This window comes from Silene latifolia, chromosome 9, assembly GCF_048544455.1.
Source record: "Silene latifolia isolate original U9 population chromosome 9, ASM4854445v1, whole genome shotgun sequence".
NCBI classification, from domain to species: Eukaryota; Viridiplantae; Streptophyta; class Magnoliopsida; order Caryophyllales; family Caryophyllaceae; genus Silene; species Silene latifolia.
In genome coordinates this window covers 51,026,368-51,041,602 of record NC_133534.1, presented here as the reverse complement: position 1 = coordinate 51,041,602, position 15,235 = coordinate 51,026,368, and the positions used below count along the sequence as shown (strand labels likewise).

The window sequence follows — 15,235 nt, the reverse complement described above, 5'->3', positions numbered from 1 at the left end:
GGAAAGGGAAAGAGACGGATGTCCATACAGAGAGTAAGGGGGAAAGAATAGAGGGTAACGAGAAGGAAATCGAAGGAGGTGAATGATAAGAGGAAAGGGAAATAGGCGGGAAGAGGGAGGAGAAAGGGGAAGATGTGTGTGGAGGAGTAAAAAGGAGAGGAGTAATACGAGAGAAGCAGGAGGAGAAGGGGAAATAGAGGATATATAAGAGGAGGATAAAGGAACATAGTAGGTATGGGGAGTAGGAAGGGGAAAGGGAAGAAGGAGGACATATGGAAGGAGAAAGGGGGAAGGGAGGGAGGACTACGAGGTTGAAGAAGAGAAAGTGGTTTAGGATGCGACGACGTTGAAGAGAAAAGAGGGAGATAAAGAGGATAACGAAGTAGTGGGTGAGGAAGGTTTGGGAAAAGGAGAAGGAAGAGGAGGGTTAAGGAGGGATGAGGGGAAAAAGAGCGATTTGTATGAGGAGGAAGGGGAGGAAGAGATGTGATGTTTACGACTTACGTTACTTCGCAAAGTACAATATAATACTAATGTCTTTTGTAGTCCATGTAATTGTGTTCTTTAACAATTAACCATCTAAGCAAAAAGTGTAGTTATATTCGAATATTCATGCTCCCAGCAAAGTTAAATACAAATTATTTACGAATGATTATAATTTTGTTTGCAATTGATTCAACCATCAAAATAATATAACAACAAGCGTTTCATTGTGATCGATACTCAACGTGTACAGACAACCGAACCGGATCGTATATTCAGGTTCCCAACAAAGTTAGATACGAAATATTTACGAATGTGATCTTGTTTGCAATCGATTCAGACAACCAAAAAATTCTAACGATAAGAATTTCATTGTGATCGCCACTCAAAATGTATAGAAAACCAAACCAAATCAAGATTCACTACCACACATTTGAAAAGTAAACGATTAGAATAAATCGCGCCGTGCAACCAACTAGTTTAATTAATAAAATAAAAGTTTGAAAAAAAAAAGTCTAGGTTTAAGGTAAAAAGATTGAAATTTTGAGGGAAAGCATAATAACCCTTGGAAAATTGGAAGGTGGATTCGACAAGAAGTATTCATTCGTGTTGGGTGACAAAAGTAGGGTTGCAGCAGATAAACGCCACCACCATTCTCTTTCCATCATAAACCCTTCTCAAACCACTAATCTTCTTCTTCTTCTTCTTCTTCTTTCACTCTTTCTCTCTCTTCTCCGCACGCAACCATGGGCGCCTCGCTTCCTCCCAAGGAAGCTAATCTCTTCAAACTCATCGTCGTACGTTTTCTTCCTTCATTCATCCATCCATCCATCTAATTTTACCTCTTTGCAATTGCTTTTAATTTGATGAATTTGTCGCTTTTTTTAATCAAGTATTTCATTAGGTTGATTGACTTAAATTCATTGATTATGTATTGGTTGGATTGGATTGTTGGAGCTATGAGCATTTTTTTTTTGTAGTTTTTCAGCTGCAGATTGATAATACTCGGTCACTCGTCAACCTAATTGGTTTTATTTAGGTTAATGCATTGGTGACGATGTCAATTTCATTTGTTTGATGTTCTAATTTCTATAGTGCTCAATCGCTTGTTGTTATACTTTTAGTTGTTGATTATTGGTTAGTCCTCTTGTTTGTCTCTAGAGGCGCTGCTACTTTTTCAATCAAGCATTCGCTTGATTGTCTAATTATAATGTATGTAACTATTGGCTGGATTGCTGGTGTTATGAGCAATTTGTTGTTTGGTTTAGCAGCATATTCATATACAACATATACAATATACATATACAACATGTGCTTAGGTTAATACATTAGTGAGAAAGTCAAGTCTGATTGAATTATCAGATCGTTTCGAAGATCTCAAATGCTCAATTACTCATTTTTAATTAGTTTATTTAGCTTGTTTATTAGTACATTTAGAGGAGCTACCACTTTTGTACTCAAGTACAAAGTACAAAGTATTTTATTTGAATTGAGTAAATTTAAATTATGTATTGATTGGGTCGTTAAAGTTGTGAGTGTATATATCAGGGAGTATTTGTTTAGCTGCAAATTGATACTCAGTCGGTCCTGAAATAGCTTAATACATTAGAAAGAAAGTAACATTGATTTATTCTATCGTGTTGAATATCAGTAATGCTCTGGTGCTTTTGTAACAGTATGCACCACAGCAAATTTTGTATGCTTGAAGCATTGTGATTTCTCATATGAAGTCAAGTAAAATATTTATCATGAATGCACGGACTTTTAAAGCTATGGATAGCTTTAGTAAATTGACATTTTAATGTAGTTGCAAAATGCCTTTAATGCGGTGCAATTACATAAAAACAATGCTGATAACATGTGGACATAAAAAGTTTTTATGTTTCTTTTGAGTTAATAGATACTCAAATCGTGCTTGGAATGGGAGCCTTCTTATATGCACTTTGTAATGATAATGATGAGTCACGACTCAATAGTGATAAACAAAAGGTGCACTAGTTTTTGTAGATTTCTTTCTCTAGCTCTATACTTCTATTCACACGTGCTCCTGGCGTTGAATTGTCAATTCTGCACGAAATGCAAATTTTAGTTGCTTTCTTTTCATATCGGATAGATGCATAAGTTATAAACTTTGTTATGTTTAAGTGTTCTCCAGTGGTGTCGTAGACTCACTATTTGAGTACTCTTTAGTTATGGATTACTATAGGATAAACCAAAATAGCTTGTTAAACTTGTTGAGTTTCCATTTCATTGTTTAGTTATTGTCATTCCATGCAATTTTTATTATGGGTCTTGTAGAGTCTACTTCTCTATGTTCTTAAATGTGGAAGGTTTCCATACTTTTGACCCCCCCCCCCCCCAATGGGTCTTGCATTGTTTAGAAAGCGTGCCTTTTGCCTCGTCAATATGGTGTGAGTTGCGTCTTTTCTTTTAAAACTAAGTGCGAGAGTTTGAGGCAGATGGTAAACCAGTAATGGCGGCGTTTTTTTTTTTTTAATTGTTTAGTAATAAGTCTCATTCCCATGTGTATTGCACGAATATATAATTGTTTCAAAACTTGCTTTTTCAGAAATCCTATGAAACTAAACAATACAAGAAGGGATTAAAGGCAGCTGATGCTATATTGAAAAAGTTTCCGGACCATGGAGGTATGCCAGAATAGCTTTTTTGTTTGTTTGTATATTTTTTTTGGAGTACAACAGCTGACACAATTAGATTGAGCAAACATTGCTTGTGGAGATGCTACTCGTTGCATTGCTAATTTTGTCTGGTGGCTCAAATGATACTCCTTTTGAGATTTGGCTGTTTAGACTTTGGTTGATTCCAGCATATTTTGCCTCTAATTGATAGCATTTCCAATTCATAGCGTAAAATGTAAATCCGATGTTTTATTGGCTTTCACAAGATGTCCAACGTCATTGCATTCCTGCTCTATTCTAGGTTTTATTTATGTTCTATTGGCTTTCACAAGATGTCCAACGTCATTGCATTCCTGCTCTAGTCTAGGTTTTATTTTATCATTCATAAGTAATTTATGAGTTATTAAACTGCCAATCTAGGGGCAGCTGGTACACAGATGGTTTATTTTGCCAAGTAGAATGTTTGTAGGGATTGACTTTTGATCACGTGGTTTCTGGTTCTGTTGTTTCTGCCTGTTTTTTTGGGCGGAAGTGGTACACGGTCACATACGGGGTAAACAGTGATTGATGTTATACTGTCATCTGTAGGTGGTTGCCAAACATGTAAAATTCAACTTTTTTGGTCATATCTCTTATAAGAGTTATTTACCTTCTTGTCTTTGTCTTCTTCTGCCCATCAAGATTTCTCTAAATATCTCTTTTTGAATGGACTGTAGAGACTCTGTCGATGAAGGGGCTGACTTTGAATTGCATGGACCGTAAAACAGAAGCATATGAGCTAGTTAAGCTTGGGTTAAAGGTGAGCATATTATCATTTTGTCTTCTGTTTATCTTTTGTACTTGGTTTTGTATTGGTAATATTGTGCGTGGATGCCTTCTTTTGCTGCAGAATGATCTCAAAAGTCATGTTTGCTGGCATGTTTATGGTCTTCTATATCGCTCGGATAGAGAATACAGGGAGGCCATCAAATCTTATAGAAATGCATTGAGAATTGACCCTGATAACATCGAAATTCTGCGAGATTTATCTCTTTTGCAGGTAATGTGCTGTTTTTTTGGGACATGCGACTCTTGTGCTATGAGTCAGAGGATTTACAACTTCGATGCAATTATAAAGCCACATTTTCCGAGTCAATTGCTTTTTCATTAAACATTTATGTATCAGGATCACTTCTATATTGTGTAGTTTTTGCAAATCGTACTCTTTAGGTATTTGCTTAATACTGGGCCTACTGACTCACCGTTCAGCCGTGTAGCCTGTTCAATAAGTTCCTGTATATTACTGTACACAAGTTAAATAGAAAAAAAATGTATCGTCGGATGACGTTTCATGTTTGTTATTTCTTCCAAGTTTTTAGAGTAATTTCTCTCAAACAATATCTTGCAGGCACAAATGCGCGACTTGACTGGTTTCATAGAAACGAGGCAGCGACTTTTGAGTTTGAAGCCTAATCATCGTATGAATTGGATTGGGTTTGCAGTTTCACATCATTTAAACTCAAAGTATGAATTGTTTTTCTTCTCAAATGTGGATTTCTTTGTTCATTTGTTGTTTCTTCTTCATAATGTCTGATGATATAGTAACGGATATTGGTGCACATTTGGGGCACTAATTCTTGATCAGATCTTGCACCTATCTCTATTCTCTCCTTTTTGGTTCACAACTTTTGTTGTTATGAATGTTAATCATGTTGGCTGATGTGTTAAACTTTTGGTTCAGGGCTGTTTACAGCTCATTGCTTCTCCTATCATTTAAGTATTTAACAGAACAACAGTTATCAATTTTATTCCATGTTCCCTGAATGCTATCTCGGCTTTGTTCTAGAAACAGTTTGATAGGACTCTCACACGCATACGTTTTAGAGCTTGTTTGGCCTAATTTCTTAAAAATGGGTTTCTATTTCTCAAGCTTAATTTTGTAAAAGTAGTTTTCAAAAGCTAGAAGCATCTATTTTTATGGGAAAAAAAGATGGTTTTTGAGAGAATTTACTTTTTACTTTTAAATAATGATATGTTTGGCCAAAAAGTGCTTTTTAGTCCAAAACACTTTGAAAAGGTAGGCCTAACACACACTTGGTAAAAAATTAAACAGATTGGGTTTCAATTGTCATTTATTGACCTTGGACTTAGGCATAGAAGGCTTTGATAAAAAAGTTCAAATCTGAATTTGTCTTTTTTTTTGAAGATTTCTGGTTTTCATGATTTGGATCCTTGCTATTTCCAAAATTAGATACATGGTTTCTGTCCTTGTTGCTTCCCCTGAATGATATTTTCTTCTTGCCAGATTTAGATTAATGATAGATTGCTGTTTCATGTTATCCATCTTCTGTATTAGCTAAGAACAAAGACGGTTGGCTGTTAGGTTTAGCGCTTGGGGTCTGTTATAATTGAGTTTAGGCGATTTTCCGTTTTATCATTTGTCAATTGAGGAGTCTCGGTTTTTGCTGTTTTTGTGTCATTTTGTCTTATGAACCCGTGCGGGCCCAAACGTTTGATCCATTTTTTGTTATTCATTTGATGTTTTGTGTCTGATGTACAAAATATTTGGAGACGTTGAAATTACTGTTTTTTTTCCTTGACACTGGCATTTTAATTTTTAGCGCTTCAAAAGCAATTGAGATTCTTGAAGCTTATGAAGGGACATTAGAGGATGATTATCCGCCAGACAATGAGCGTATTGAGCATAGTGAAATGCTGTTGTATAAGGTACATTGTCTATGCGATTACATGATGTTTTTTGTTTTTATTTTTCAAGTCAGCTTCAGTGAAGGCACTAGGATCTACAACTGAATGTATTAGCTTGAGAGCTTAATCTTCTCGCACTCCATTTGCATATGGGCTTCATCCCTTGTTTTACTTGTTGAAACAAAACCTTCAGTGTCCTTTCGGTCGCGGTGCTGGTAATCGATATCAATTGTTGGTTGGCAAATACATCTTAACTCTATTAGTTGTCAGAATTTTTAAGTGTGCTTGTAGGCCTTGTACCTTGACTATCTGCCTTTTTCTCTATCATCAATTGGTTATGTCTGCTCTTATGTCATCAGGTCTCATTATTGGAAGAATGTGGATTCCTAAAGAGGGCTCTTCAGGAATTACAGAAGAAAGGATCAAAAATTGTGAGATTTGTTTGTATAGTCAATTGACCACAATGTTAATTTCTGTGTCGACTATTTTTAACCTTAATTATTTGGGCTTGTGCTATAAACATAGATCGATAAATTATCTTACAAAGAGCAAGAGGTTTCTCTTCTAGTGAAACTTGGAGATTTAGTGGAAGCTGCAAAACTGTACCGGATGTTACTTTCGATGAACCCTGACAATTATAGGTGCTTTCTAATGCTATTTCCTTTCTTCTTTTAAAGTATATTCATCATGTCTCTCTGCTGAATAAGGCAAGATTGTGGGGGTTGAACGCTAAATATGTTTTTTTTTTCTAAATCTTGCCTCTTAGGTATTATGAAGGTTTGCAACGATGTTTGGGACTGTATTCAAAAACAAGAGAGTATTCTCCTAATGAGATAGAGAAACTCGATGCATTGTACCAATCACTCCAACAAGAATATAGCTGGTCTTCTGCTGCTAAGGTTAGGATGTTTATTTGGTGTTAGTGCTATGATTAGTACGTAGTTGTTAAATTAAATTTCGACTCCAGCAAGTCTCGTCCATTGAAGCCTATGTGTTGCGTTGCTCAATAGTATGCTTTATTTTTCATTACATTCCAGTTGATAGTTAGCTTAATTGTGGGAATCCTGTTTGTATCATGGTTATTTTTTTTAAGTTTATGATCCCTCCTGTGAGTTTTGACTTTCTCTGAATTACCGAATTTTTTCCTTGTCTCTTGTAGCGAATTCCACTTGATTTTCTACAAGGAAATAGATTTCGTGAAGCGGCAGAGGTTTATATCCGACCTCTGCTGACAAAGGTATTCTGTGTCCTGAGTCCTGTCTACTTTATGGATTTGGTTACTATAGTGGTCAGACTATTTAATACTTTGTTATCTGGTGCTTGCAGGGAGTTCCTTCTTTATTTTCAGATCTGTCTCCGCTGTATGATCAGCCTGGAAAGGTCAGTTTACTGTGTACACATGTTTGTAATCCACTTGAATAATTGTTAATAACTTGGCCTTTTGCATCCTTAACTCGAAGCTTGTTTCCCTCTCTACTTGTTGGGTGATTGTTGGGTAGTCGTATGCTTGATGATTTTTTGGCTATATAATTCTCCACTTGAATATAGTTCTCATTGATTCATCAGAGGTGATTGTTGAGTGTCATATGCTTGGTGATTTTTTTTGTTTATCAGGCCGACATTCTGGAGAAGTTGATATTGGACTTTGAAAGCTCATTAAAGACCACAGGAGGTTACCCAGGAAGGTAAGGACTAAGGTTACTAGTTTGGGCTTATTGCACCTTACTTTATAAAAGTGGGGCAGTGAGGCGCTAGCCAAAATGCTCCATGATGCTTGCCTTTTACATAAGGTGCATCCAAGGTGCAACTTGCAAGGCACCAACCACAATATCCTAAGATGTAGCAATATAAAGCATAGTTCTTTTCTCAGTAATAAGTATAGAGTTTAGATCTCGTATCCCTCACTAATTTTGGATTAGAAGATTTATTTTGCTATTCGGCAGCTCTCTTGAAGTTCAAAGTTAGGATTGTTTATTGAAGTTTCTCTCTGTATTATGGAATATTTGTGTCGTATTATCTCCTCTGTTTTGTTCAAGACGTCCGAAACTTCTCCTATCTTCTTTTGCCTTCTGTTTTTTCTCTTTTATCAAAGTAACCTAAGGATTTGTTTGTATTATTTGTTTCGTACAGAACAGAGAAAGAACCTCCTTCTACCTTCATGTGGACTTTATTTTTAGTGGCACAGGTTAGGCTCTCCGACTTGAGTATCCTGTTGTTAGTCTTGTGCCCAATTTCTTCTGAAAAAGTCCTCACTTTTAATCTGTTTTTCTACTCTTGTTGTTTCACAGCATTATGACAGACGTAGCCAGTATGATATTGCTCTTGCTAAAATTGATGAAGCTATGAGTCACACCCCTACAGTGATCGACCTATACTCTGCCAAGGTTTGCATCTTCCAAAGCGTGTCACAATTTTTTGAGATTGTCTGTAAATGCTAATGCTCATTGTTGTCATTTATATCAGTAATACAAGGTGTGAATGTGTGATAGCTTTCTTCTCTTGTTCCAAATTTGTTTTATGTTTATTTTTTGGTGGTTTATATCAAGTTTCATGCCTTTCCTGCAAAATACAACATTGATGCTAATATATATTTTTGATGTTATGTCAGAGCCGTATCTTAAAGCATGCTGGCGACTTGACTGCTGCAGCTGCTTTGGCCGATGAAGCTCGTTGTATGGATCTCGCTGATCGTTATATAAATAGTGAATGCGTCAAGCGTATGTTGCAGGCTGATCAGGTTTACATTATTTTTTATTGTTATCTGGTCTTTGTCTATCCTTCTTTTACATGCAGTTCTTAAATTTCTTTCATGCTCATTCCTCTCAGGTTAGCTTAGCTGAGAAAACAGCTGTATTGTTCACAAAGGACGGGGACCAGCACAATAATCTGTATGATATGCAATGCATGTGGTATGCACGTGGTCCAGATAGAGTGAATTAAAAGTTGAGTAAAATGTGTAATACGAGATTAATTTGTCTTGTACTGATCTTGCAATTGTTTTTGTTGGAAGGTATGAACTCGCTTCTGGTGATAGTTACTTCCGACAAGGGGATCTAGGACGGGCATTAAAAAAATTCTTGGCCGTGGAGAAACATTATTCTGATATTACTGAAGATCAATTTGATTTCCATTCTTATTGTTTAAGAAAAATGACTTTGAGAACATATGTCGAGATGCTGAAGTTCCAAGACCGTTTGCATTCTCACTCTTATTTTCACAAAGCTGCATCTGGGGCCATTAGGTGAACATCTCTTGTTTTTAAATGTCTTCAATCTTTATGTGACAGATGCTCTCTTTGTGCTATGTTTTGGGCTGCTTGTGTATGCAATCGTGTGTCGAAGACCTATGTTCCTTTTATTTAGGTATTATTGAACAATATACTCCGTAATAGTGTGTGATTTTCTTTACTTCAGATAGACATTTTTTTTTGGTTTTGTTCCCTTCTCTTGAAATGGCTCACTAAAGTGGCTGCGCTTCTTTCTTTTGTGAAGTAGCAGTCATTCGATGCAGTTTTCGACGCAATTTTCATCTTGGGTCATTCGGAAACAGCCTCTTTGTGTTGCTAACACAAGGGTAAGGCTGCGTACATCCGACCCCCCCTTACCCCGCAATTTGCGGGAGCCATTGAGGCATTGGGGTAATGTTGTTGTTGTTGTTGTGGTGTTTTTTTTTCTCCTGCATATTTTTGTATAGCTCACTGCTTCTTTACTTCTGCTATGGTGATCTACTCCCTCCATTCAACTCCACACTATCACTTTCTTTTTTCACGTTTGCCAACGCATTTTTTACGCGCTAAATATCGTTAGCTACGTATTTTCAAAAAATATAAAAGTTAGATATTTTTAATGTACTCGTAACGACGAATAAAACAAGATCTCACATGAATATATTTTCATTTATGTATTGGGAGAAAATTGAAATTGAATGTTTAACTATGAATAGTGTGCAAAATAGATAATGGTAGTGTGGAGTTGAATGGAGGGAGTATAATTGATGTTCTCTTCTACTGTTACACCTTGCCTAAGAGGAATGCAGGCCCCTATTATTTTCCCCGCTCAAGCAGGGCTATTGTGTTTGAATACGAATTTTGAGTTCATTTTTTTGTTGATCTCGTGATTGTTATCATATAGTTCCATGTAGCTCATATTCTTTAGCAAGTGGGCACTATATAGTATATACTCGCCCTTTTTTGGTTCTATACTTCTATTTCATGGTGTTTCTTCTATTTCAGTAATGCAAAGCTGTTTTGACAAAATGCTTATGATATTTTATTATGCTTTCTTCTTTTAGTGTTATTATTTGTTTTTTCACTTTTTTATTTTATTTTACCAGTTAATTTATTTTTACCAACCCTTTCTTTTTTCCGTTGTTTTACTCTCATCAATGGCTTAAAAGACAGTTTTTTGAGTCCCATATCATATTTGAGCTAAGTCTTTGTTGTTGTAGAATTCCATTATATAGGTGGTTTACCAACCCTTCTATATCCAAATTTATGTTTCTTCAAAAATTTTTAGGGTTATTTCATAACAATAATCCATCCTATTGGTGGTCTGCAATAATCACTCCATCCTATCAATAATCTCAATTAAATCCAATCTAAGCACCATACCTTCTAATAACGAACCAGCTGATATTTTTTAAAAGTTTATGTTGGAATATTTGATAGTTTTTGGGCAACCTAGCTGGTATATGTGAAGTTTATATGTAATATTTTCAAGTGATAAATCAAGAACTTGGTTTATTTGATACACTTAAACATCACAAAATATCAGCTGGTTCGTTATTAGAAGGTATGATGTTTAGGTTGGATTTAATTGGGATTATTGATAGGATGGAGTGATTATTGCAGACCAATAGGATGGATTATTGTTATGAAATAACCCAATTTTTTATTCACTCTGCTAGGGTCTTGATATATTTGTGATTAATCCTTAATCTCTTAATGTATAAATTTGCATCTTAATCAGTTAGGCCTCGTGTCACAAATTTTTATTCACTCTGCTAGGCAGCTTAGACATAATTTTTCTTATTGTGATGTGTTTGATGATGATTGCATGCCTTTGACTATAGGTGCTATATTAAGCTATTCGATTCTCCTATCAAGTCACAAACGGAGGAAGATGAAGAAATGTCAAAGTTGCTTCCTTCTCAGAAAAAGAAACTGAAACAAAAGCAGAGAAAGGCAGAAGCACGAGCGAAGAAGGTATGTGTCCTTAGTTATGTATGTGTATTTTTTTAGTTGTCATTGTCGATCCCTGTATCTAAGTTGGACTCTCTGATTTCCTATGATCTTCAGGAGGCAGAAAGTAAAATTGAGGAAACAAGTGCAAGCACTGTCTCAAAATCTGGAAAACGACACGTAAAGGCCGTTGATCCTGATCCTCATGGAGAGAAGTTGTTGCAGGTTTTCCTTTGATAATCTATTTAAAATCACTATTATGCACTCTATGATGTATTATTTATGTAATCTGAGGCTACATTGTGCCTTAAATAAGCAAGCTTCTGGCTATGTTTTCATCGTCTGAGGTTTCTCGTGTAGGTTGAGGATCCATTGATGGAAGCAACAAAGTATTTAAAGCTTCTTCAGAAAAACTCCTCAGATTCCTTGGAGACCCATCTACTTTCTTTTGAAGTTAATATGCGAAAGCAGAAAACTTTACTAGCTTTCCAGGTAATTGGTTTACTTTCTTGGATTCAATCTTTTATTGTCAATAAACTTCAATTGGGTTTGTTGATTGTTTTCTACTCCAACTCACCACTTTTCATCTTCCCACTTTCCTTTGACTTTTGCAGTATTTAAGTTCCCTACATGAAAACGACCCCACATCTTTCATCAACTTGCTTTTTCTCTGTGTTATTGGATCTTAATTCATGTGGTTGTGCCTGAAAACGTAGACCTTGCAAAATTGATCCGACCCGAGAGGACCTGACCTGAATGTTTATTATTGAAAATTGACCATTATCCCTAAATAACATGATATTAACCTACCCGAGAATGACTCAACCCGAATTCTACCAAACCCAAAATGACCCAACCCGAATAGACCCGACCAGAACCTGACCTGGCTGACCCGTCTGCCAGGTCTACTTAGGAGGTAGGAACTGGGATCTTTATACTTAGTCACATGGAATAATATTTATAACTTATATAAGTCGTGTTTATTCAGCTATTGTGGGAAAATGCCAGTGGCATGCATAATCATTTGCCATTCATAATTAGAAAACTTCACTTGGTAATTTGGTATAGTACATTTGACCAACGGTCTTTTGTTCTTTAGGCTGTCAAGAATTTATTGCGGTTGGATGCTGAAAACCCGGACACCCATCGCTGCTTGGTATGGATTTTTTTTCTACTATCTCAGTTCTCCAATTGAATCAGTATTTTACTAAATAACTGGCCGGTCCGATAACATGTTTGATAGGATATTTTGAATTCATTGCTTTTGTTATGAGGCTTGTATCTTCTTCTATGCAGATACGATTTTTCAACAAAGTAAGCTCTATGCCTGCTCCTGTATCGGATGCTGAGCGGCTCGTCTGGAATGTCTTAGAAGCAGAGCGCCCCGCTATCAGGTTTGCCAGTTGCACTTGTGCTAGCTTGCATTTTTAGTCTGTTCATTTCTCCTAATTTTGCTAATTATGCTTCTCTTTTGCAAACAGTCAAGTGCATGAGAAATCTCTGCTGGATGCAAACATGTTATTCTTGAAGAACCATGAAGGTCCTATCTGAAAATTCACTATTTTTGTACTACCTCCATTCCAAAGTTTGTGTCCCGTTTTGACATTAGTGGTCATCCGACCTCTACTTGAACCTTTACTTTCTCCATATATATTAGAGAGACCAATTTAAGATTTGCAATGTTCAATTAGGAGAACACCTACTTTTATATTGTGATTTAAAAATTATATTTTTAGTTTGTCATGGTTAAATTAGCAGAACTGTAGTCCATTGTAAGAAAATATTGGTCAAACTCGTCGTCATTTGACAACTAAAATCAAATGCGAATATAAATTTGGGACAAAGGACTATATTTCACCAATATGCTCTGACCCCTTCTTCGATGTTGTCACCTGCAGAATCATTGATGCACAGAGCAGCAGCTGCAGAAATGCTTCATCTTCTTGAGCCAAGTAAAAAGTCTGAGGCTGTTAAGTTAATTGAGGAGTCCTCTAATAACTTGATTTCGATGTAATACTCCTTTGTCTCTTTTGCTATTCTCAAGCTGTGATTATTGTTACCTTCATCATGGTGGTGTTGGTCCTTAAGCTTCTACATCTCGGATTTGTACAGAGATGGAGCTCCTGGACGCGTTAGGCCATGGAAGCTTAAAGAGTGTGTTGCTGTCCACAAACTCTTGGAAAGTGTTTTGGCTGACAGGGATTCAGCGTCGAGTAAGTTTACTACAGCCTTATTTACTAGTTATGTTGCTCTCTGATTCTGGTAATGTGTTGTATTATAGGTAAAGGTGAAAAGCCTGTGAAATGCAATGGTCTGCTAGTATTGTTATTATATATTTTAAAAATATTAAAGTTGCTCTCCTAGAAAAAAAAATTATATCCCCGCTAAATAGTTACACTCGCCACTTTTTCCAGTAAGTCCCATAGTCTTATTCTCTTATGGCACAATTTGTAGGAAATTGGGAAAAGGTAGGGTTAGTGTTGGTCATTTTTAAGACAGTGATTGAAATAAAGAGGACATAGTGGCCATTTTGTTGACCAAATTTACTATAAGGAGAAATGGGGCTAATTGGACAAAATGCCATAAAAGAGAACATAGGGCTTATTGAAAAAAATGGAGTGTGTACATACATCGGTATACATACATCGAAAGATACGTTGACTGATCGACTCTGGAATTACAATATCAAATGTTGAATTTGTGAAACTGACAATTGCTTTCATGATGGAGCTTTGGGTATCTTTCAACTCTGTTGGTCATGTAATACAACTATATATTGAATGCTTAATTTCTGCAACTAACAGTTGTTTACAAGTTGCATCACATCTTAAAGATGGCGGTCTTGTTTGAAAGATGAAGTTCAATGATCTCCTGTGTATTCCTTGTTTGATTTATAGTTAATTGATTGCTCACTTCCAAGAGTCTCATGCTCTCTTCTCTCAAAAAAAAGAGTCTCATGCTCTCATATAATCTTAATTTTTAATTACTGAGGGTTGGAACGTCTGAAGGTAGTCTGACTCCATTAAAACAGCAAAAGCGTGATATACACTGATCTTTATGATACAAGCGTTTTGTACTTTTGCCAGCCGGAATTCCTCAGTGTTTTCATGTTCAGAGCTGACTTAACTCTGACTTGCTATATGATTCTCTGTAGGATGGAAGACCCAATGTGCTGAGTATTTTCCATATTCTACATATTTTGAAGGAAGCCGGAGTTCCAGTGTTTCCAATGTCAAACCTAACACTGAAAACGGGCCCACAAATCATTCAGGGCTTGATAATTCCACAACAGTAAATGGGAAATTGGAATCGTTCAAGGACCTAACGGTATAAGTGGTTTGCCATCACTCGCTAAGCAAAGACTAATATGTGAGGATAAGATGTACCTATCGGAAACGTGACTTCGCTCGGATTGTGGAATAGAGTAAGGGCATGCTTCTCCAAATCAAAGAGAACTCTTCCTTGCTTGTACCAAATGATTATCACGTTTTTTGAAATCTCCGAATGGCCTAAGTTAGCTGTGCGATTTATGGTGGTCCTGGTTATCAACACACCTCATGGATGTGTGTATAAGGTCAGTTGTCACTAGAATTTCTATTTTATTTTTCTCCCTTGGAGAGTGTTTTCATTGGCCGTCTAGTTCGCATCTTGAGTTTGATACTTGTTTCAAATGACATGAGAGGGGTTAGAAGTTTTTGGGCTTGGGAGGTTCCTTCCATATTGTTGTATTCCTTTCCTAATTTTCTTAGAGATTTATTTATCTTGTATAAATTGATTATTAAATTTTTGTGGTCATACGATAAGTAGATTAGGTCAATGCTTTTGAATTGTTGACTATAGAAGCTATTTTACCAGATCTTTGGAACTGGATTATCAACCTTGGCTCTACTATTTTGGTTGTGATTATCTTGATTTATTAGCAAAAAACACCTTCTGGAAACCTGGTAAACGGGTCATTCAATTTGGTTTTGGATCGAGCTAAATTAGTTCAATTTAAATCGGGCTGACCTTAGATTCGGTTTCAGTTCGACCTCGATTGAGTTCATTTTCGGCTAGCCACTTTTATCGGTTCATGCTATTTCGAATTGGGTGCGTTTTGGGTCGGCTCAATATCAGCTCAGTTGAGTTCGAATCATAATATTTTTGAGCTAAAAGTCAGAAATTTAGCTTAAATATACACACTATGCTTTTCAATTTGAGTATAATAATTCATAATATCATTAATAAATAACAAATGCAAAAATTCCTA

At 36.2% G+C, this 15,235-nt stretch overlaps 1 protein-coding gene across 1 annotated transcript; it reads left to right on the top strand.

Annotated features, from left to right (window-relative positions):
• Positions 1-1,006: 1,006 nt before the first annotated feature.
• LOC141599748 (N-terminal acetyltransferase A complex auxiliary subunit NAA15) lies at positions 1,007-14,863 on the top strand. Its single transcript, XM_074419857.1, has 26 exons — positions 1,007-1,280; positions 3,053-3,131; positions 3,839-3,921; positions 4,012-4,161; positions 4,510-4,625; positions 5,723-5,828; positions 6,167-6,238; positions 6,333-6,448; positions 6,574-6,706; positions 6,967-7,044; positions 7,134-7,187; positions 7,422-7,492; positions 7,938-7,992; positions 8,096-8,191; positions 8,416-8,544; positions 8,634-8,716; positions 8,818-9,048; positions 10,878-11,010; positions 11,104-11,211; positions 11,347-11,478; positions 12,086-12,142; positions 12,283-12,380; positions 12,468-12,526; positions 12,885-12,996; positions 13,099-13,199; positions 14,141-14,863. Exons 1-26 carry the CDS (start codon positions 1,230-1,232, stop codon positions 14,317-14,319), a joined length of 2,682 nt encoding a protein of 893 aa, XP_074275958.1. The 5' UTR covers positions 1,007-1,229; the 3' UTR covers positions 14,320-14,863.
• The last annotated feature ends 372 nt before the right edge of the window (positions 14,864-15,235 follow it).

Excerpts from the sequence above, each read along its gene's own strand:
- LOC141599748 (XM_074419857.1), top strand. The coding sequence starts at position 1,230 with ATGGGCGCCTCGCTTCCTCCCAAGGAAGCTAATCTCTTCAAACTCATC. Across the intron at positions 6,449-6,573 it reads ATGAACCCTGACAATTATAG|GTATTATGAAGGTTTGCAAC; the intron begins GTGCTTTCTAAT and ends CTTGCCTCTTAG. Across the intron at positions 9,049-10,877 it reads GCTGCATCTGGGGCCATTAG|GTGCTATATTAAGCTATTCG; the intron begins GTGAACATCTCT and ends CTTTGACTATAG.